The 22,333-nt window shown below is 31.9% G+C and overlaps 3 protein-coding genes across 15 annotated transcripts in view; 1 reads left to right on the top strand and 2 right to left on the bottom strand.

Annotated features, from left to right (window-relative positions):
• Nucleotides 1–1,447: 1,447 nt before the first annotated feature.
• LOC121128241 (uncharacterized) lies at nucleotides 1,448–7,434 on the bottom strand. Of its 5 annotated transcripts, none has more exons than XM_040723823.2 (2): nucleotides 6,695–7,434; nucleotides 1,448–2,021 (listed from the first exon to the last, which is right to left on the bottom strand). In XM_040723823.2, the coding sequence occupies exons 1-2, from the start codon at nucleotides 7,221–7,223 to the stop codon at nucleotides 1,600–1,602; spliced, it is 951 nt and encodes a 316-aa protein (XP_040579757.1). In that variant the 5' UTR covers nucleotides 7,224–7,434; the 3' UTR covers nucleotides 1,448–1,599. The 5 variants fall into 5 exon arrangements, with proteins under 5 accessions (XP_040579757.1, XP_040579754.1, XP_040579755.1 ...); XM_040723820.2 differs by having other exon boundaries at nucleotides 1,448–2,889; nucleotides 6,695–7,432; XM_040723821.2 differs by lacking the exon at nucleotides 1,448–2,021 and adding an exon at nucleotides 3,015–3,879 and having other exon boundaries at nucleotides 6,695–7,426.
• Nucleotides 7,435–7,914: 480 nt separating this feature from the next.
• Nucleotides 7,915–13,896, top strand: DNAlig4 (DNA ligase 4). The gene is made up of 8 exons (XM_040723818.2): nucleotides 7,915–8,350; nucleotides 10,462–10,991; nucleotides 11,047–11,440; nucleotides 11,499–11,880; nucleotides 11,937–12,338; nucleotides 12,396–12,642; nucleotides 12,702–12,965; nucleotides 13,096–13,896. Coding segments are annotated over exons 1-8 (2,721 nt in total). The 5' UTR covers nucleotides 7,915–8,349; the 3' UTR covers nucleotides 13,597–13,896.
• A 5,226-nt stretch (nucleotides 13,897–19,122) lies between these two features.
• The window catches only part of Itpr (Inositol 1,4,5,-trisphosphate receptor), a 131,633-nt gene continuing 128,422 nt past the window's right edge, over nucleotides 19,123–22,333 (bottom strand). For all 9 annotated transcript variants that reach the window (XM_071892514.1, XM_071892515.1, XM_040724324.2 and 6 more), the window contains 7 exons: nucleotides 21,351–22,296; nucleotides 20,961–21,268; nucleotides 20,570–20,907; nucleotides 20,277–20,511; nucleotides 19,898–20,218; nucleotides 19,681–19,841; nucleotides 19,123–19,621 (listed from right to left, as the gene is read on the bottom strand). In XM_071892514.1, the coding sequence (XP_071748615.1) occupies nucleotides 19,319–19,621; nucleotides 19,681–19,841; nucleotides 19,898–20,218; nucleotides 20,277–20,511; nucleotides 20,570–20,907; nucleotides 20,961–21,268; nucleotides 21,351–22,296 (2,612 nt within the window). In that variant the 3' untranslated portion in view covers nucleotides 19,123–19,318. The remainder of the gene's footprint in view (nucleotides 19,622–19,680; nucleotides 19,842–19,897; nucleotides 20,219–20,276; nucleotides 20,512–20,569; nucleotides 20,908–20,960; nucleotides 21,269–21,350; nucleotides 22,297–22,333) is intronic.

Here is a 22,333-nt window from a genome sequence, read left to right as displayed (position 1 = left end):
CATCAGCAGATTCATTATATCTAATCAAGAGAAGTTATAAATGTATTAAATGATTTCTTAGATAAATAAATAGGACCATCACTTAATACAATTTCAAAGGTCTTTGGTAGTGATGTCATACAAAGTTTAAACTATCATGAAAAAGCAATTTTTGTTTGATACTATCCTTCCCGATGACATTGACAGTTAGTTGAATATAAATCCATTGTTTGTGGCCGATTTTTTTTCCCACAAAAATACTACCAAGATATGTGAGCATTAGAAAAGTTGGGCTAAAATTGAATTTGCTCATTTTCACCCCTCCCTACACATAAAATGAGGTAGGACCGACCATGAGCAGCTAAAAATCAGCGTGTTATATTAAAAAAGATAAGAAATGCAGAGTAGATATATACATTTAAGATAGTAAATACTATCATACTTTTCAGAGTCCAAGTTTTATTAGTGTCATTTGCGTCCAGAACAATATTTATTTCTAATGTTCTCAATTCCTCCATTCTTGAGAAGAGAACATCTAAGTATTGAGTAAGTAAGTGTGAGTGTACTCATGAAAAATATAGAGTAACTCTGAAGATTTCATTTGATTTTATATTAATAAAGTAAATCAGTGGGTTTTTTTCTTTAATTGAAATTTTCTAGATTATCTTTATATTACAAAATAATTCCGCTTAGGTGAAATTGAAAGCCAAGACATGAAATGTTAATAAATTTTTATGAGATAAGCCTCCAGACATAAAAATCACACATTAGACTCAACCCTACCTGATAGAATATCTATAACGGTAGAAAGAAGTTACCTCGATTACAAATTTCAAGGAATTCAGCAATATAGGTTTCTTGGTATTTGAGGAATAGGTCTTATGGGCCCTAATTTTTCAATGATCTTTACTCATTTATCTCTCTCCTTGAGATTCGATGGGAACTTAAGTGAATTCTTAGTCTATTTCTTTTATATCCCACATGATTATATATTAAATATCAAGTTATCAAAAATAAGAATTCTATGACGACTAATGTTTAGCACGAAGAAAAATATTTTCTATTGTGTAATCCATGATTAGAAGGAACTTACTCGATTCAACAAAGCAGATTAATATCGTTAATTCAAAAACTTATTAAAAATAATCATGATTTGGGCAAAAATGTGTGAAATAGATTTAAGTCCACGATATCAATTTGTGATGAGTCATAGACAATTCAATTTAATTTCTAAATTTCTAATAAATTTCTAAATTCTAATCACAATTATAATCTAATCAAAAACTAGATCATTTGAGAAGTAAAAATAAATTATTTAACAAGTACATGGCATAGTGTTAATTCACATAATAAATTCACTCAAAATTAGCGTATATGTAAATTAAAGAATAATGCCTAATTTGAGAATATTTGAATAATAAGAATGATATTCATTTAAAAAGTAAATTAATAGCAATTAGTCTATACATACATTCAAAACGATGAAACAATAACCTCGTTTATTTTGAATATTTAGTTTACATATGTACTAAAAATTGAGTATACAGTTGATTTATCGAATACATTTATCAATTAACATTTTGTGATATGGATACAATACATATGATGCATCCAAGTGAATTATAATTTTTCCTCGAATTTAACAGACTCTGGTAGAAGATTGAACCTTTGCCTAAACCTTTTGAACCATCCATCACTTGCAACAAAAGCTTTACTTCCATCCTCATTATCCGGACCCTCAATATCAGCCCAAATTTCGCGCGCCATATCCTGTATTGCAGGTCCACTAAGAATTTCTTTGGCCTCATTTTGTTCCTTAATCCATGAACTGAGGATAAGCTCCATTTCTCTCATTTTTTTGGCTTTATTTGGTCCAAAGCTCGATAGTTTGATGGCTTCACTATTTCTAATAATACTTGATATAGTGGTTTTAGCTAGTCCATATTCTCTAGCAAGTTCACAAATGCGTTCCCCGTCTTCCTTGCGTTTGAGGATGTCCAATTTCGTTTCGAGAGAAATTACTCTTCGTCTATATTTAGTTCCTATATCATGTATTTAACATTGATTATTATCTACTCAAAAAGGTGAATCAATTGTGTGTCTTAATTAATATAAATAATGAGCTCAATCCCTCCCTCATCGCTTTGAATCAATCACAATGGTTATAGGTATAAAAGTTATATACATACATATATGTATTTGGGACATCACTAGTTCTGTAAGTCAGGATAAGTAAAGAAATACAATATGTCTTCTTTCATTAAAGATAAGTAAGAATTCATGATACACATTTATACATACATATATAGAGATTGCATTATAGGTATATAAAAAATGATGGTTTTTTTTTCTTTACAATAATGAGGAAGGAAGAGCTTTGACATGGAACTTATTTCATTGAATCAATTTTAGTTTAAGATGAGGAAAATGATGCGGATCCTGTTGATGATGCATTATTGTCTGATCTTCCAATATTTTTGACAATTTGAAGGTTATTACGCTTTCGAAACCGAGTAAACCAGCCATTGCTTGCAACAAACTTCTTACCGTCCTCTTCATCTAGTCCTCCTATATCAACCCATATTTCCCTCGCCTTCTCTTGAATGACTGGTCCATTAAGGACTGAGTTCATTTCATTTTGTTCAAGAATCCAAGTGTTGAGTATGCGTTCCATCTCATGCATTTTACCACCTCTAGTCCTCGTTGTATCATAAAAGGAACCCATCATACAAGGAATACTACTCAGTTTAAGGATCTGATCCCTGTTCTTGAGTATAGTACAAACGGTTGAAGTTCCGAATCCATAGGCGTTAGCAATATCAGTACTTCTATCCCCACGATCTTTTCGCTTTAAAATGTCTAACTTGGTTTCTAAAGAAATGGCTCTTCGTTTCTGAGAGGTTGGACGACCTATGGGTAAAGTATGTACAAAAATGTTTGCTCAATAGATTGAATAAATTTAATAATAAATTGAATTAACCCAGCCAAAAAATAATATACACATAACTCTGTGATCATTGTTACTACATCCGTAATTCCGTTAATATATGTAATATATTATATTTTTTTAAATTCTCTCAATATAATTTAACGAATTAAAAACATCAGTAAAATTAATACAATGTTTCTATGCTAGTCAGTGAGTTGACCACTTAGTAATCATAGCAAATCCAGGACTATAAAAATTATCATTATAACAATCATTATCATAAACGTTACAAAAGCCAAGCCATAAAATAAAGTGTCTCCTAATCACCGTGTTTAAGAAACAAATGCTTAACTATATATTATATTAATATATATATATATATATAAATACAAGGACCATGAAATAATTTCTTTATATATAATGTATGTATATATAAAAGGACTATGATACAGAAAAAATAATCATTAACGACGGACTTGGATATAAACTTTTTTAAACAGGCATTTTGAAGGTATCTCTTGTACTAACATTCTTAACCATTTGTAAATTAAATCTCTTTCTAAATCTCTCGAACCATCCATTACTCGCAACAAATGTTTTACTCTCATCGTCATCGGGGCCTCCGATGTCCACCCATATCTCTCGAGCCTTTTCTTGAATAATGGGTCCGTTGACAATTTGATTAGAACTATTTTGATCTTCGATCCACATATTTAAGATCCTTTCCATTTCGTGCATCTTTCCACTTCTGGATCTTCTTGTGTCATAGAAGGCTCCCATCATTGAAGGGATTGCACTGAGTTTTTTAATAGATTCCCCATTTTTGAGAATGGTAGATATAGTAGACTTGGCTATTCCATAATCTTGAGCGATTTGACATGTCCGTTCTCCTTGCTCCTTCCGTTTTATTATATCCATTTTTGTTTCAATCGAAATGGCTCTTCTTTTGTGAACCGTTCCTGATCCTGATCCTATATTAAATATTACTCCGATTATAACGAAACACATACTTTTGATTTATCTTTCCAAATAATTAAACTAAAAATACAGACTTTTTTTTGAAGGATGGAGAGCAAACCCGACTGACATACATACTACTGATGATGAACTCAAGATGTTCTCAAGACATAAATAAAACAAATGCTCATCTGTTAATATTTAATTTTTAAATACATAAATCATACTTTATTACAGGAAATTAATCAAGGAAACAAAGTCGCTATAAATAAGATCGAAACTGATAGTATACAATGTCTGGATATATATGTATATACATAGACATAAATTTATTTTCAAGTACTCAAGGCAGTCGTAATTTCAACAGTTGAGGTTTCATGAGTTAATGTAACATCCTTAGAATTTATAGTCTCACTATCACCCCCTCCGATTGAACCTTGAATATCATCATTGATTCCAACATTATCATTAGAAGTAGTTGTTTTTATAATTATTTCCTCAGTTTGATATATTCTCTCCTCATCAGGCGTATCCTCGGTCAGTCCGCCACTTCCTTGTTCCATAATAGAATTTCTTCGATGCCTCATACTACGTGAATGGTGTTTAAGATCATAGAGTTTTGCATTTAGTGTTTTACGACAAACGGTACAAACAGCTTTTTCAGGATCAGATTCATGGCGAGAAAGCCAAGGTTCAAATTCTGGATCGTTTAGCCACTTATCACGAAATTTTTGAGCGTATCGTTTAGTTTGAGGGACAATTTTACATACTCTAATTGCACCTACGAAAAAAAAGTGGGGAGAAGGATTTGAATCTAGTACGTAACTCCATTTAGCATAAATCATAATCATTTCATAAAGTCGTAGCATATAGAGGAACTTTAAAAAAAAAAAAGTTGGGACTTACTAACACATAACGTCAAGATAATTAGTATTATGAGTAAAAAATTCTAATTCATTAATATTAAGTAGGATATTGACATAGAACGTTAACGATGGTGGTAATTAATGAACATCGGAAATATGATGCCACAAACTTAATCTATCAGGGAATTGAATCAACAAGAGCATAATGAATGCTAAATACAAAGAAAACTTGTATATTAATATGAAAGGGAGAGAGAAATCAAGTGCGATAAAGATATAATGAGACCTTTTAAGGAGAGGAGGTTCTATGATAAAAACAAAACATGATTAGTCAAAGATGACGATTTATTTCAGAAATTCAACATAATCATCATTAAATGATAAATAAAAAGATAATATTTAAATAAATATTTTTATTTCATCAAAGCAACTTTTATCTCATTTCAAAAAATGAAGACTCTACCAAAATCTATTTAAAAACAGAGAAGGGTACAAAAATATTCATTGTTTTTTACATTCTAGCCTTGAAACAATGAGGTCAAATTACAGAAAAAAAATTGTCAGATCTACTTTATATTAAAAAATTTCTTTTCTGCCTTTGATTGAGCATCATCGACATCACCAGGTTCATCCTTTTTTGAATCATGTGAAGTTTCTTGAATTTCTCCTTCAATTGGAACAATATGTATTGGAGAGGTGTGATCATCAACACTAACACCGCCATCTGGTTCAATCTCACTGGCTTCAAGGTCACCAGTATTAGAAGTAGTAGCCACCAAGGCTCTACGAATTTCTTCTTCATCTTCAGCAACAGTAACTGAGTCATGATGGTGTATTGTTATCGTTTTATGATCATCCGTATCCAAAACGACAGCTGTATCTTCACCAAGTACAGTTACATCAGGCTTAGTCAATAAACTTTGAGCCATTTTAGCATGTCTTTTCGAATTACCATGACAACGAATATCAAAAATCTTTGCTGGAACCGTTTTATCACATATAGAACAAAGAGCTCGCCCAGGGTCCTTATCATAAGGCATCAACCATTCCGCAAACTCAGGGATTTTCATCCACTTGGTTAAAAAACGTCGTTGATAGCTTCTAGACCGTTTTGACAATGACTGATTAACATCAATGAACTCCTCTCGTTCGACTATAAAACACAGAAAAAAGGGGATTCTTGTCAATAAAACTGGTCCCAACAAAGGTTTTCGAAGAGAAAAGAACTTAAACTTTCAAGAATTACATTAAAGGCGATGTGTTTTTAAGTAGTTGATTACATTTAGGCCGCAACAATACATAAAATTTCTTACAATCATAATTAAAATTTACCAACCATCTTGAGAACATCATTACTATTTGAAAAAAGTAAGCAGTGATTCATAATATTAATTCAAATATTGAACCAACAAGATATTAAGTTAAAGCTCCACTCAAACTAAGTCCTATATCTATCTCAATATATATTTATTCGTGAGAAGCAAGACACAAAATAGTGTTCTCTCCACCATCCACGATACTGAAGGGGATAATTTAAATTCGCACATACTAAATTGTTATGTAAGAAGACACAGCAATTAATGCAGGTGTTGAATACCAAGAAATCGTTTATGAGCAAACATATTTCCAACATTGCAGTTATATATAACCGTTGGATCATATAGGGTTCTTTTGAGTAAAAACCTTTCAACGATTGTATTTAAGTATCCGTGTCGTCAATATCAATGCATTATCTAAAGTCTAGATTCTGATTATCAAAGTAACTGCAATCCAATGCTAGTAATACCTTGCCTACAAACTTCATGATGCCCAAAACAATCTTGTACACAAATGAAATATAAAATTCGCCAATAAAGAAGAGAGAATTGAATTGCAAAGAAACTACTAAATAGTAAATAGTAAATAGGGTAAATAGGAAGAAAGGGAAAGAGAGTCAAGAAGGAGTGAAGTGAATGTTAATTACCTTCAGCGATAACAGCATTGGGAGTGGAAGATTCATCAGGGATGTCCCCCGCACTCCCTCCGTAGTCAAATGTCCAATCCTTGCCAAATTCATCTTCCTCATCCTCCAGTTTCACCTTTTTCCTCTGTGGCTGATCCTCATGACTGGGAACACTTTCCTCCTCTTCCTCCCCAAATTCGCTCGCTTCACATAAACCTCGTATTTTGAGACTTTTCGCCGTTTTGATGAAGCTCTTAACCCGGGATTGATGAAGGGAGACTTCACCATTGTACACGAAATGAATTATGGCAACAAGATCCTCGTAAGAAGTCTGTCGAAGTATGATAACAGGATGAGGACAGGGATTGTCCTTGAGTAAGCCTCGAAAATAAGGACTGCAGGCACTCAATAACATCTTGTGAGAACTAATTTTACGGCCCTCACAAGATAATGTCAGGTCTACGAAATCCTTGTCATTTCGAAGACTTGTAAAAGCGTTCATTAAATGGTTTTGGTAGTCATTCCATTGGAGAGTGAAGTGATCATCCATGGTGCTTCCAGATATTCACGGATTCCTCACAAGAAATAACCGACGCTATATGAACAAGATATGGAGGCCAAATTTTCTTCTTTTTTACCTACTCACAATAAAGAGAGACTCCATCTAACTCTTATTGGCTACATAAAACAAAATTATTGAATCCCATTGGCTAGTTTATCAACCTTGCTTGGCAACAGAGTTGACACTCTCACGCTGCACAACTCTCAACTACATTTCACTGTCTACTTTTTACAATATCTTCTTTGAAAATCATCCTTATCCTTAAATTGGAATCTTCAAAATCTTCGAAATCTACATATTTGGAAGTTATACTATTTTAACAAATCCTTAATAGACAAGCTTCTATAGCTTTTTACAGTAAAGGGAGTTGTTACCAATGTGGTACCCATGGATAAGAAAAATGCCCTACTCTTCCGGCCAAAATATTTTTCTTTTGCTCATTCTATTCTCACTCAAATATTGTGCATAGCTGTATAACAATTCACATTAGGTTCATGGTTAAATGCATTACCTCAGCTTTTTAACTGATTATGCAATTCCTTAATTAATAAGTAAATACAACTCTAATATTAATTTCCTTCATCTTTGTTAAATTTACAAAAGGGTTATTGTCCGGTCTTTTTAATATTTGGGAATGAAATTCAGGAATTGAGATTATCTAAATGACTTATGAGATATGTGAAATGAATACATAGTTGGTCATGATCCAAAGAATTGAGTCTAATTACACAATCAATAAAATCGGATCAAATATAATATAACAATAAAAGAAACTATCTTTATCTTGGCGCTCGTAAATGCGTCAGAAAGAAAATTAAGGCATATGCCATGTAATTGTCATTCTCCATTTCTCCTCTAATATTTTATTGCTCGTTGGTAATGCTTGAGTCATTGACCATTGTGCATTGACAATGATTGTCTATAAAATGTCACTAAGGAGTTTGAACAATAAATAAAAACGGAAGATGGATATGAGGAAGAGTCACTTAACTTCGTATAAATAAAAACAGTCACTGTAGGCAATATAGAGCATAAAATTGACTAAGGTCAGCATTCAATCAATTTCTGGGGGAATACAGTCCGCTGGTGGTCTGATCGAGGTCTAAATAGTAGTAGTAAGTACTAAGAAACATTTATTTTGCTAAAATATTTGATGATATATTTATAGTTCACCAATTAATAAATAATAGTTTGGGGGAAAAGTAATTTCGAGTCCCTTTTTTAAACTAAGTATATTTTGTTCATTTTTGGTCACATCGGATCATACGATAAAGCGTTGTAAAATTGTGAGCGTATACGACAAACGATTTTTGTGCAGAATTACGCTTCATTTGTGAATTATCTTACGTGGAGTATAGAGGTCTCAAAGGAAGAAATTCGCCATATTTTACTCTTTTACTACCTGAAACGGAAAAACTCATCGAAAGCAATTGAGAATATATGAGATGTATACAGAACCGATACTCTTTCTGTTCGTGTTGCACAACATCGGTTCGAGTGATTTCGTTCTTTTGTAGTACAGGTGAATGATGTACCATGCACTGGCTGGCTTATCGTCGAAAATATCGAAATAGACCGTCATGTTAACAGTCATAGTATCCCCTAGGAGCTGAACATTGATCATAAAAGCGTTTTGAACCATTTGTAGAAGGCTTGATACATAAAGAAACTCGAATAGGAGAGGAATCGTATTTTATCCCAGGCCGCGCACTTCTTTGATGACGTACCAGAAGCTCCAAATGCTCAGATGGGAAGTTCTTATGCATCAACCTTAGAGTCAGGACTTAGCACCAAATAGCTACCACCTGTTCTTGTCTATGACCAACGCACTTGGGTTACAAATTTGGCCTCAATAGAGGGCTGTGAAAATTGGTTGTCAGAGTTTTTTTCCAATAAGGACAAGGGCATTATGAAGTTGAATTCTCGTTGTAAAAAGTTACCTAACAGGACGAGGCATACTTGGCTTAAATTGGATTATTGTAACACTTTTTATAAAGCACTGAAATAAAGCAAAAATACGAAATTACTTTATTCCCAACCTGATTATAAAGTTTGAGATCAAATTCGTAATATATATTTTATTTAAGTTTTGTTTAAATATATTATTTAATTTATTTTAAGTTTTTTAAAGCTTCGGTTAATATGAACTAGGTACTTAGTTAGTACTATAAATTGTATAAATACATAGTTAAAATAAACAATGACTGAAATATCAAATAATCGTAATTTGTTCTTCTAAAAAGACAACAACTTGCCTTACCTAGCTTAATTCCTTATTTTTTTAAGTTATTTAAACTACAAAATGCTTGAGCCTTTTGCGAAGACTCTCGAAAATGAATATCAAATTGTACTAAGTAGTGCATCGCCCAGAAGAAAGGAAATATTATCCCTTGCCTTACCAACCAATTTTGAAATCTTCCCCTCAGGTGCTGAGGAAAATTTGAATAAACAAGACTATCTAGATAAACCTCAGGAATATGCAATGAAAACAGCAGCTTTGAAGTCCAGAGCAGTTATTGAGGAAATCGAAAAAAAAGGAAACAAAAATTTACTTGTAATTGGATCCGATACGGTTGTGTTCTCTGAAGGACAAATTATAGGAAAACCCAAGGATATGGATGATGCTGTCAAGGGAAGACATTATTTTATTCTTCTCATTTTAATTAGTGATTTTTTTCATACTGATCAGTCAAACTAGATTTAATCATTACCAATTGTAGGTTAATTTATCATATCTCCATACAGATTCTCGAATCTCTAAGTGACAAGAGCCATCAGGTATATACTGGAGTATCAATAATAATCAAACCTAGTGATTTTAATACGATCGAATGTCATTCATTTTATGAAGAAACAAAAATATACTTTGACAAACTGCCTCTTGAGGTTATTGAAGGCTACGTTTCAACGGGTGAGCCAATGGATAAGGCAGGGGCTTATGGAATTCAATCTAAAGGAGGAACATTGATCAAAAGAATTGAAGGAGATTACTTCAACGTGATGGGATTTCCTCTACATAAATTTTCTAAATTTTTATATGATTATTTAAGTCAATAATTTGATTATAATTGTGACAGTTTTATACCGTATTAATAAAATGAAATATAATCAATGTTGTGCGTTGTTATTTGGTATCATGAAAGGAATGGTTAATTATTAGAAACAATTGTATGTATATACCTACATTCACATCAAGACTTAGAATTATCTCCATTTTCACTTTCAGTGTCGACCCAAAGGGATTTGTGGGAGTCCAAGGTTAAATTTGAAACCTTTTCAAACTTTCTCGAAAAGCTATCGAGAGAAACTAGAAAACAGAAGAAGATTTTTATCCTACACTCTTTCTTCAAGGATTGTAGAAGTCTTTGGAATGACAAACAAAACTATTCTCTTTTTCCTATTGTAAGACTTCTTCTCCCAAATCTGGATAGAGAACGAAAGTCATTTGGTATAAAGGAAACTGTTCTTGCAAAACTTTACATCGATATGTTGAGTCTTGGATCGGATTCAAAAGATGCAATTAAATTAAAAACATACAGAGTGCCTAAGGGTGGGCAATCGGTATCTCAAGCTGGAGATTTTGCATCCATATTGTACGAAGTAATCAAAGATAGATGTTATGAAGGATCCACTGATTTTTCCATTTTTAACTTCAACGAAATGCTCAATGAAATAGCTGATGAAAGTGGGGGAAGAAAAAGTGTGGAACATATTCTTGGGTCAATGTTTCGTAAAATGAATGCTGTTCAGCAAAAGGTATTTTGTTGTGTCTAATCAAATTTTTGGTTTTTATTTGTTTATGTTGTTTTAGTGGACTGTCAGGATTATTCTTAAGGATACAAAACTTGGACTAGGGCTTAATACTATTTTAGGAGTTATTCATGATGATGCAAAAGAATATTATGAGGCTCATGCCAATCTTCGAATGGTATGCGAAAAGTTAAAAGATAGAAATGTAAGCGTGAATGAAATTCAAATTCGTTTAATGGATCCTTTTAAGCCAATGTTGGCTGATCGTATGCCTGTGACTAAAATTGAATCAACTTATGGAGGTCGTCCATTTTATATTGAGAAAAAATATGATGGAGAAAGACTTCAAATTCATTTTCAGAGATATCCTGATGTTCAATTCAAATTTTTTTCACGCAATGGTTTTGATTTTTCGGAGGATTTTACATTTTTCCAAGAAACAATTTTAATTGAAAGTAATATTCATTTCAAATACCCATTGATTCGAAGATGGTTTTATTATTTTACTTCTAGTTTTTAATGATTTTACGAGTTTAATTGTGGATGGAGAAATTTGCACGTTTAATCGTCATATGGATATAATAATGCAAAAAGGTGATCAACATAATATTCGTGCCATTAAGGCTGATGATCCGGATCTTCAACAATGTTTTTGTATCTACGATATACTCTTATTAAATGGTGTGGTTCTAACAAATAAATCGTTTAAAACACGTCTAGAGTTGTTGAGAGACAACTTTAAGGATAAGGAAATGATAGGAAGATTTGTTTTGGCTGAAAATTGGAAAGGAGAAGTCAAACAAGATGCTATTGATGCTTTAAATGATGCTATAGATCGTAGAGAAGAGGGAATAGTGCTCAAAGATCCGCAAAGCGTATACAAGCCAGGAGCAAGGTGAAAAATGCATTAGTACTATCTTATAATAACTTTATATTAATCATATACCATAGAGCGGGTGGGGGTTGGATAAAGCTCAAACCAGAGTATGCGGAGCAAATAGTCGATACTTTAGATTTAGTCATACTTGGAGGCTACTATGGAAGTGGTAAAAGAGTCTCAGGATTGATCAGCCATTTTTTATTGGGCGTTTTGGATGATACAAATGAAGATGATGAACCTTGTTTCCTTACATTTACTAAAGTTGGATCTGGTTACTCCATGAGAGAATTATTGAATGTTTTGCAAAAAATATCACCTAATTTTTCTAAGACTTTGCCAAATGGGATCAAATATCAAAACAAGGCCGGAGGAAGAGCAGATGTATGGATTGATCCAAAGAAGTCTGTTATTCTTCAAGTTAAAGCAACTGAGTTTATTTATAGTGACCTTTATGCCACAGGAGTTTCACTTAGGTATTTCTTATAATTTATTATTTATCGATTAGTGTGGATCCTACAAAATGATAATAGGTTTCCAAGAGTAGAGACAGTACGGCATGATAAATCTTGGAATGATTGTATGACTCTTAGTGAAATGTCTTCACTACAGGAATTAGGAGATGGTAAGTTAAACGTAGGTCGATATGTAGAGAGTGAGCATGAGGAGAAAAATGAGCAACCTTTACCCAGGAAGCGTGCCAAAAGAACAGCAAAAGTTTATTCATCTCTTCAAGGTCCTGAGAAAACCGATGTAATTATACAGACTTTAGATCTAAAGGTGAAAAATACACATGTATTTCAATTGATGAATTATGTTCTACTTATTTTTTATTCAAGGATAAAGTTATAGTGGTTGAGCCAGCAAATACTAAGTTAAAAAAAGAATTGGAAGAAATCGTTATTAAGTACGGAGGAAATGTTGAGCAGAACGTATCTGAGAATCAAACCTATGCCTATGTTGAGACGGGACTTAAAATTCGTGCTAAAGGAATAATCAAGTCAGGCAAATATGATGTTGTAAAATCTTCTTGGCTTTTAGATTGTGATGAAAAAGGTTTTAGGGCTTTTGGTCCGTGTGATATGGTTTTTACAACGACAGAGGTGTGTACATATGAAAAATAGGAATTATCATGTTTAGTTTAAATAGTGTATTTATGATTGATATGGATAAAGAGTAGATTTTTTTCGTTTTAATTTTTTATTATTATCATATTTTAATTTGATATTTCAGACATTAAATTCCTTTAGAGAAAATTATGACAAATTTGACGATCCTTACTTTGAACGCACAAATATTGATGGGCTTAAGTATTCCATTACAAAAGTCAAAGAACTAGAAGAAGAACTCTCTTTGGATTCTTTGGACATTGCAGAATTTGAAGATAAGTTCTATTCATCACCTTCCAGCTATGTTTATGGCCTTTTTAGGAAAATCGAATCCTATTTTGACATATTTGAAGAGTTTTTTGTGTACAAACAAGTTCGAGATGAATTAGATCCACTTCATTTTGGAAGGATTTGTTTTGAATTCTACGGAGGCTCTTTCCCTATGAGCTCAAAAAGGGACAGATTGTCTCACGTATTTGTTAATACGGATGAAACAGAGCGAATAAAGGCATTGAAAAATATTCGGAAGGATTGGAGTAAAAAGTTTTATATTTTAACTATTGATTGGATATTTGAATGTGTTGAAAAAAGATCAATAGTCTCAGAAACGCCTTATTTATTTTAATTTTGTTTCAGATTGGACGTCATTCATAGTATTATTATTAGTTATTACCTATTGATTTTTATATTTCATTTCATAGTGGAAAAAAGTGTCCAATTTGTAGAATATTTAAATTTGCAAAAAAAAGTAGATTTGAAAATTGATATATATAAAAGTTCATACGCTTCATATTTTTATATAAAAAACTATTAAATTTTTTGTATTTATAAATATACTCAATACTCATCCGTATAAAACGCTTGACAAGTGGATTTATCAAAATCATTTTTATAACTTAATAAAGATTGTTTTTTCTATCGATAATCATTTCATGGGATTTTTACTGGTTGCACATAATCTATTTAAAATCATTTTTCTATACATAGTCTGAATAATGGACTTAAAAATATATTTATTTGCGTCCCCAGTAGTTTTTTTTTTTTTTTTTCAATTCTGCTCAATAAATTATGTAAGAAATAACTTTTTTTTTTAAACTACCTAAAAAAACCATTAACAATCTTGGTTTACGTTTGCACTCATTTTACCTCAATAGTGTAACTTCATGGTCGAGATATGCGACTTTTATAGAGATAAATTACAGTTTTATTATTGGAAATTCGTAAGAGTTCGACCTTATGTTTCTTTTTTTTTAAATTTATACTCAATTTATTAGATACGCCTAACTTAACTATAAATATAACTAATGAGAAAATATTTTTTTCGGCAATTGATATAGGGGAGAGTGAGGATCCATGTAACAAAAAATCATTTTTTTTTTTTTTCAACTGTGATAAGTTTCACAATTAATTCAACGCTCGGGCAACATGACATACGTAGTTACCCAAGACAAGCAATTCCAAGGTATTGTAGTGCAATAATGAATAGCCATTTATTGGTGTTTTTGAAAATAACCAATAGTAGGATACTTGATACACCAGGAGGAGACATGATACTTAACCTTAATACAGGGTAAGAAGAGACATGGTACAGGCTAAGATTACTAATTAGATATGTTACAACAGGAGGAAACATGTAAAAACTTCCATTTGTTATATTCAAGCATTTATTTTACTTTTTATTACTGTTTGTCAGCAACAAGTAGTTTAATGCAAGGTTAATATGTATTTCTATTAACCTTGGTATATCCCTTGAGAACAAAAAATCCTAATTTTAACATTTAAAATGTTCAATATCTACTTAATTTTTATTAATGAACTTGTAGAAATGAGCTATTATCTGTAGCACTCCCAGGTTGAAACATTTACTTTATTTAAGTTTTTTATAGTCAAAAACGTTTTTATTTCTGTTCAAAAATGTTGTCTTTGTAGAAGAGATATTAATTGTAGAAAGTGATTTCTCAGTTCTCATCGTAGATTATCTTATGCTGATCAAACAAAAAGGGAGTAATATTGTACAAAGTCAATTAGGTTTTCCCATTTGATTTTTAAACATGGTTTTTTTCATGCTACTTGAAGTTAAGCAATTGTCCACTCCATATATTTATTATATATTACTATATAAACTCATAGCTAATTCGATCTTACGTCCATATGAACAATTTATTTTATTCTTAAATACGTCATAGTCCCTCCCTGTGACCATATTTATAATTATAAGTCACGTGTGTATCTGCAACAAATTATCAAAATTTTAATACTAAAATAAGAACATTTTTCAATTCGCTTCTGAGAGTATGTACTTAATGCAGAAGAAATGGTTTCTTAAATTTTAACATTTTAAACGTGGACTTCTACAATTGTCTCTTTTTTTTTTGGTTCTGTGCAAAGTTTAATTTTAACCTATAGGCTATAACTCACGAATAATCCAATTGAAAAAGGAGGATGATTTAGTCATTAATTACAATTAATGAACATATCTACGTAGGTTAAATGAAACACAGAAATGACAACATGAGTTGTGATATATTTATGCAAGGATTATATAGTTAGCTATAGACTTCCTTGATTTATACTCATATATATATATTACATACGTTTCGATACCTAAATTTCTGAACTAGCATCCCCCTACATCTAAAAATCCCTAGGATACACATAGACATTGAAATAAAGAGCACATTTTTATGTTGGAAATATTATTTTTTTGATATACACAATACATAAAAGAGATTTAAGCTAATTTGAATATATTTTGGAGTTAAAACTTGAATTCTTGTGGATGGACTCTTTCAGAGCTTCTAGATGACATTCTTCCAATTTTCAGACCTGAGAATCTTAGATCTGAGGCTTGATACCATACTTCAGAAATGACACCCAAGAATGTGAAAAACATTATCCAAAGACATGAAGAGTCTAGCCTAACCCGGAGCATGATCTCTTCTGGTAGTTGAGATGCAATTACATAGATCCGTGGACAACAGAAAATAAGAATGGAACCTAATAAAATTAGGTGAAGAATGAACAAGATCCAATCCATGACGAATATCCATTGAGGAAGATGCTGAGACTTGTTCTTGAAAGTTTCCAAGTAGAAGTGTTTAACAACAATCCAGAAACCTAATAAGAGTGAAATGGCTCCACTTAATATCACACCCCAGAGGTATGGTTCTAATAGCTTGAGTGCATAGGTGTGTTCCTTTGTCTGTGTCGAGTTGATGTGGGATGGTAACCAAACTAATATAATGCCTACAGCAATATCTATAACTGAAATTGTATTACAGGCAAATAGGTCTGCTTTCATTATGAAAACCTTTTCGCTTTTATCTTTCCTCTGAACAAGACTGACAAGTGACAATAACTTCCTCACAAAAACTAATTATTCTTGTACCTAATTTTTTGATAGTATTTACCTGTTAAGACACTGGAGCATTCAAGAGATTTTAATCAATCATGATCAATTCAAATTCAATTATAAACATTGGATTATAAAATTAAATTCATCCAGCATATGATAGAATCAGCGGTTTAGTACTTGTTAGGTTTTCAGATCTGGAAGCAAGGATATACATAAATATATCTGCTACTCAGAAACTATAAATACATTATTTTATATGTTTTAGTAGGCTTTTTGAGACCTCCGAACTCAAAAAAATTCAATTTTTTAATTGTATGTACAAAAATAAAGACCGTAACTGCGGGTTATTTATTGAGGTGGTGACTTTAAAAACCCAAGGACTATTCATGAACTACTTCTAGTAGTCCTTAATAACCTATTGGGCTAATTGAAAATAAAAATATTTTTAGCCTCAAAAATAAAAATATTTACTACAAATTTAATAAATAAAAGTCATGGAAGTTTAAATATATGCCGGTTACTTTCAAATTAAAGGACTCTAGACGCTAGTCATTTATTTCCAATCATCTGAAGCTATTACCTTGCTCAGTGTTTATAAGAAGAGTTACGTCACGAGATTTCAGTGCCCCCTTGTGACATTCACATATATCAAATGGCCCAAAAAGAACTTAATACAATAAATGAATACTAAAAAAATAATAATTTTATTGAGCTTAATTACTATGAAAAAATTGAATAATTACTTTAATAATAATTTCTTAAACTTACTTAATTTCGCATACACATTCTTTGTCTTCCGAAAATAGAAGAAGCTATTCTATTTTCTTTGATAATCGCGGATTGCATTCGTAAATGTATGATCATTCTTATACTAACATAGATGGAAACAGTAAAAAATAAAATTTTATGACATTTGGCGATATTTATGGACGACTTAATTAATGGAACCGCTACTTCAGTTATTGAGTTGACAATTTTTTTCATTTTTTTGAATTGATTTACATAAGATTTGAATAAAGCCTCTATTTTGCAAATTGATCAAAACAGTTCTGGGCGCAATAGATTAATTGGACAAAATATAGTTCCTCAACGAATCTTAACTGAAGTGAATTATCGATGGTTTTATTAGATCATCGTTTTGGAATGCGAAGACTTGCAACTTAAAATTTTTATATGGTTTCTATTAAATACCGAAGAGAGGCACATTTTCAAAGACTTAAACTTTGATTAGTCGTCCCAAATTTTGACATCTTTCTCCTTCACCTTCTTGTTTAATTCCTTTATTTTTGCTTCATAGACTCTATGTTGGTATTCAATTCCTTTAGATGCTTTACCTCAAGAGAAATATCTTTAATACATACAAATATTATTTTCTAAGGATAAAGTATCATTATAAGAAATTTCATCTTCTATTGTTGATGAAATTAGATTCATGTCCACTTAGTCTATTTCTCTATTTTTTTAAGTAGGGGGTTCCAAATAAGGACTAAAGTATGTATGATCCTGAAATTGCGGAGATCGTTTTTTATCTGCAATTCGAAATTGTTCTCCCTAATGTAAATGGGGTTGTTGGAGTTTTTGGTGAGCCTTGGAACTTTAGGTTTTAGATGTTTAAACAATGTTGGAATGGTTTGAGAGTTGGATTTTCTTATTTTGTCAAAATTTTTAAAGCACAATCGAGAATTATATTATGGTTTCCAAAGATTTCATTTCATTTTTAAGACTCAATGCCTTCCAAGGAATATTTGTCTCTTGGAAATGAAAAAAGTGTCATCCCCTCAGCTCAAGAACGATTCTTGTAATCCACGGGGAATGACAAGAGGGTATACTTGGGGTATTTTAACAAAATATATCGTCTTTGTAGAGTTCTTCACCTAAAATATAGTATTACATTTTGAATGTTTTGGGCCGTGACTCAAACACTTGAGGAAGTCAACTAAAGTCAAAGTAGATACGCCGGTGACGTAACCGTTTTTGCTGTAGGGGAAACCTTCAATAAATAAATCTTTGATATTTGGAATGATTTGGAGACAAGTCAAGGAACTCGACATACATGAAGATTATGTTCTTAATAAAATAATTTATTTTATTGTCTATATATGTGGTTTTTACACATTTGAAAGGTCAGAGGAGTTATATTCTTTTACTAAGATTAATCGTGGGCATCTCCCAATGTGTGTAATTTTTATTGACTAGTTTTAAGTCAATGAGCCATGGAAAAACGGAATAAGATACCGTTTGGTATACCAATGGTTTTGTGATAACCAAAGGATAGTTCCTCTGATTGTCATTTCTGAGGAGGAAAGGTATTTTTATTTATAAATAAAAATAAGTCATATCTCGTGTATAAAAAATACATCTCTAATCATACCCCTTCTTTCAGCCCCTATTCTAATTAAATTTCAATCAAAGTGAACCCGATTATCAAATTGCTTGCAATGAAATTTTATCATAATCAAATCCTTAATGATGAAATTACTTAACAATCAAACTACTCACAGTCATTTTACCCTATTCGAAATTTTATAGATTTCGAGTATCGAGTAGAATACTATGTAGGGTTTTAATATTATTAAAGATATATAATTCATTTCAAAAATTGTGGAGAAATAATATGACAATGATTGTTTGGGAGTTTTTAAATATAAATAGCAGTTGGTATGATTGACTTATTTGACAAACTACCAGATGATTTTGGGCCTTTTTTTGGATAAAATGTTGTATAATACAGTAAACGTAACGACGTGCCCTCAATAAATCGAAATTACACTTACATTTTGAAAAAATTGTAAGTACTTTTTTTTGTATAAAATATTAATTTTTTATTACTATTAATCAATTGCAATATTAAATAACAATTTTAACTTATAGATATAGTAATAGTCAATTGCACTTAAAATAAACTAATAATATTATTCAATAAATATACATAAATAAAATGGTCATTTGTAGAAATCTGAAAAGGACAAAAATAAAATTAAAATAAGAAATACTAGTTTCGATCATTTGACAAGGCTTGGTTCTGTTGATAATGTTGCTGCTGTTGTTGTAGCACTCCATTACCTAAATTTAAGAGACTAGGTGTAGTATTTAAGAGCCCCATTCTTTGTTTTTGTTTCCGTTGTTCAGTCATTTGATCCCGAAGCTCCGTTAACTGAGATGAAAGAATCTGAACAAGGCCTTGTGTAGCCTCTAATTGGTTATGTAAGCTTCGCCATTCATTTTGCTCTCCATCAACATCCTCGACAGCCAAGGAAATTGCCTTTAAACGAGGAAACCATTCCAAACATCGATGCTATGGTGTTTAAAAAAAGTAAGGTTAAGGACATAATGTGAATTCAACCATTACTTTACCTTGACCATTTCATGGACATAACTCTCCGGCCCCGTAAATTCTGTGGGATCTTTCACTTTGATTAACACTATAAAGTAGAGATAATGCCACATATTATGTTCGAAATGAAAATGATCCTCAAAAGTAACATGCTTGTTGTCGAATGCCTTTCTTTCTAGGCCTGAAAACGAAATAATTTTGTTTTACTTAAATTAGACTGACCCAAGAAATACTTACCACAAATAAAACAAGAGTTCTTGATGATTTCTTCTTTCTGTTGTTTCTCAGACCTGAGATCAGCAAAAGTATCAATGATGACACCAAAAATAAGGTTGAGAACAATGATGATGACAACGAAAAAGAAAAGCATGTCATAAATTACTCGAGCTGGATAAAGAGTTTCACTTGAAGAGGGGGAACGAAGTACGTCTCCTATACCTCCACCATTTCGGAGTCCTTGATTCATGGTTGTCACTATACACATGAACAAGGACTCACAAGCTCTTTCCTTTCCTTCCGTTCCCTCAGTTGATATGCAATTCTCATTAAATTTTTTAGCTAGATGGTATATTTTTTAAATATATTAATAGTTACATACACAGTAAAGCAGTCTTACAATATTTATCATGAGGTTCTTCTGAATCCGAATTATGGGTTGAAGAACAATCAACAGAAGGTAAATTTTCAGTATCCATGACAAAATCATCACGAAAGAAAATAAACCCAACAATGGAAAATGAATAGACTAAAATGATAGCGAAAACAGCTGTCAGAAGAATGGATCTACCATTCCGTGTTACAGATTTCATCACGTTCAGAAGAGTTTCTTCTCTATACACGACGTCAAATAGCTAGAAATAATCCAAAAACGATATTACCAAGCAATTTAATTAACCCATAGAAACTTACTAGTATAGAAAAGAAAAACGGATGAATAAAAAGTCCTGTTATACACAAGATGAGATATCCGATGTTGTAAGCAAGCTCGGCGTTAAATAGTATTTGTTTTATGGGCTTATTGAACGTACCCATATTACCCATGATACTGACTAGGTGAATTCCCTTAAAGAAAACGATTGAAACTCCCAGAAACGAGACTGCAAACTCCGGCCCAAGAGATACAATCATACGAAGAATAGACGCCATAATTAAACATTTAATGGCTATTGAGCTTGGTACTGTTATCACGATTGCTGCTGATATTAAAAGAAATGCCCAAATTAATCCAGACAAATGAGGTCCAGCATCTATGGAAAAAAAAATCGTGAATCGATTGAGAAAAAGGTTATTAAAATCTTACTTGGAAGAGAATCACTGAATGGAAAAAATGTGGCTACAATACAATTAACAAAGACATTAATAACAAAAATAATATAACTCCATAGAGACATATGACGAGACACCCAGTATAAAGCAGGATTACTCCGTAGTTTCTTTTGCCAGTTCATTTCAGCAAACATATCATCTATCTTATTAAAAAAATCTGAAACTTTTGACCCTTGAGCATCCCTTTCAGAGTCACGAAAAACTCTAATTTTTGTTTCTTCAGTCAAATATTCGCATATTTCTGGTATAGGGAAAACTATTTGTTCCAAGCTTCTGTCTTGCCTTGAATAAAAATTAAATCAAAATATAGCATAAGTAATCCAAAAACTATGGTTCTACATATTATATGAAATTGACAGCTCACCTAGCAATTTCAATCTGCGCCGTGTGATTGTAATAGTAACGTAGAGCATCGCAAGTTTTAAGATCCATTATTTCAGAATTGGGCTTCAAAAGAATACCAATTTCTTTATTATAGAGAGCTAATTGATGGCAAAGAATGTATATGTTGTGACCAACAACTTTAGGGGAAACAGCATCTTCATTCATTTCCTCATCTTCGTCGAGAGTTTCTTGATAATAAGCCTTACATGCTACTTCTACAAGCTGTCTAGGATTCATATTATAAATTATTTTTTCAGCTATGTTTTCGTTATCTGACGTTCGACTCTCCATTATGGCTAACAATAATTTCGAAGCATTATTTTTTAACTCAAGTACGAGATCCATTCGATTTTTCCCCAAAGGATTGATATCATTTAAAATCAAGGCTGTAATGATACCAAGTCCATTGGACTCATGAGTAGCAATACATGCTTGATTTTCATAACAAGGTCCCTGACAATATTCAGTTAATGTTTCTAATATTTGATTTATAAGAAGTACATTATTTTCATTGATATATAGTCCAAGTAACCCCAAGCCTCCAGTTGTAGAGCCACAAATTACATCTAACAAAATGAGTGTCTCTGATACAAGATTATATTTGGTTTTATTATGTTGATCTCGCAATAGATTTTGCATTCGTCTATTATGATTTTCACAAAGTAACTGAAGGAATCTAAGAATTGGTTTCATTATAGCTATTTTGGGAGATAAACGATTTTCTTCTTCTTTTTCTTTGGCTCGATCAACTTTTTCAGCCAATAGGTCTTCTAAATTTGTAGTTATAGACGGGAGACCAAAAAGAGAAACGTCATCTCCAACAGTTCCAACTCTGGAAGATAAATATGCCTGTTGTGTGGCCATTGCAGCATTATCAAGTTCTTCCCTTAAATCCTCAGTGAGAACAACGCCTCCAGAGCATTTCGCTACAACAAAGCCAACAAAGTATTAGTATAATCTGAG

This window comes from Lepeophtheirus salmonis, chromosome 13 (genome assembly GCF_016086655.4).
Source record: "Lepeophtheirus salmonis chromosome 13, UVic_Lsal_1.4, whole genome shotgun sequence".
NCBI lineage: Eukaryota > Metazoa > Arthropoda > Copepoda > Siphonostomatoida > Caligidae > Lepeophtheirus > Lepeophtheirus salmonis.
Note: the sequence above shows the minus strand (reverse complement) of the source record. Positions and strands in the feature narration are given on the sequence as shown.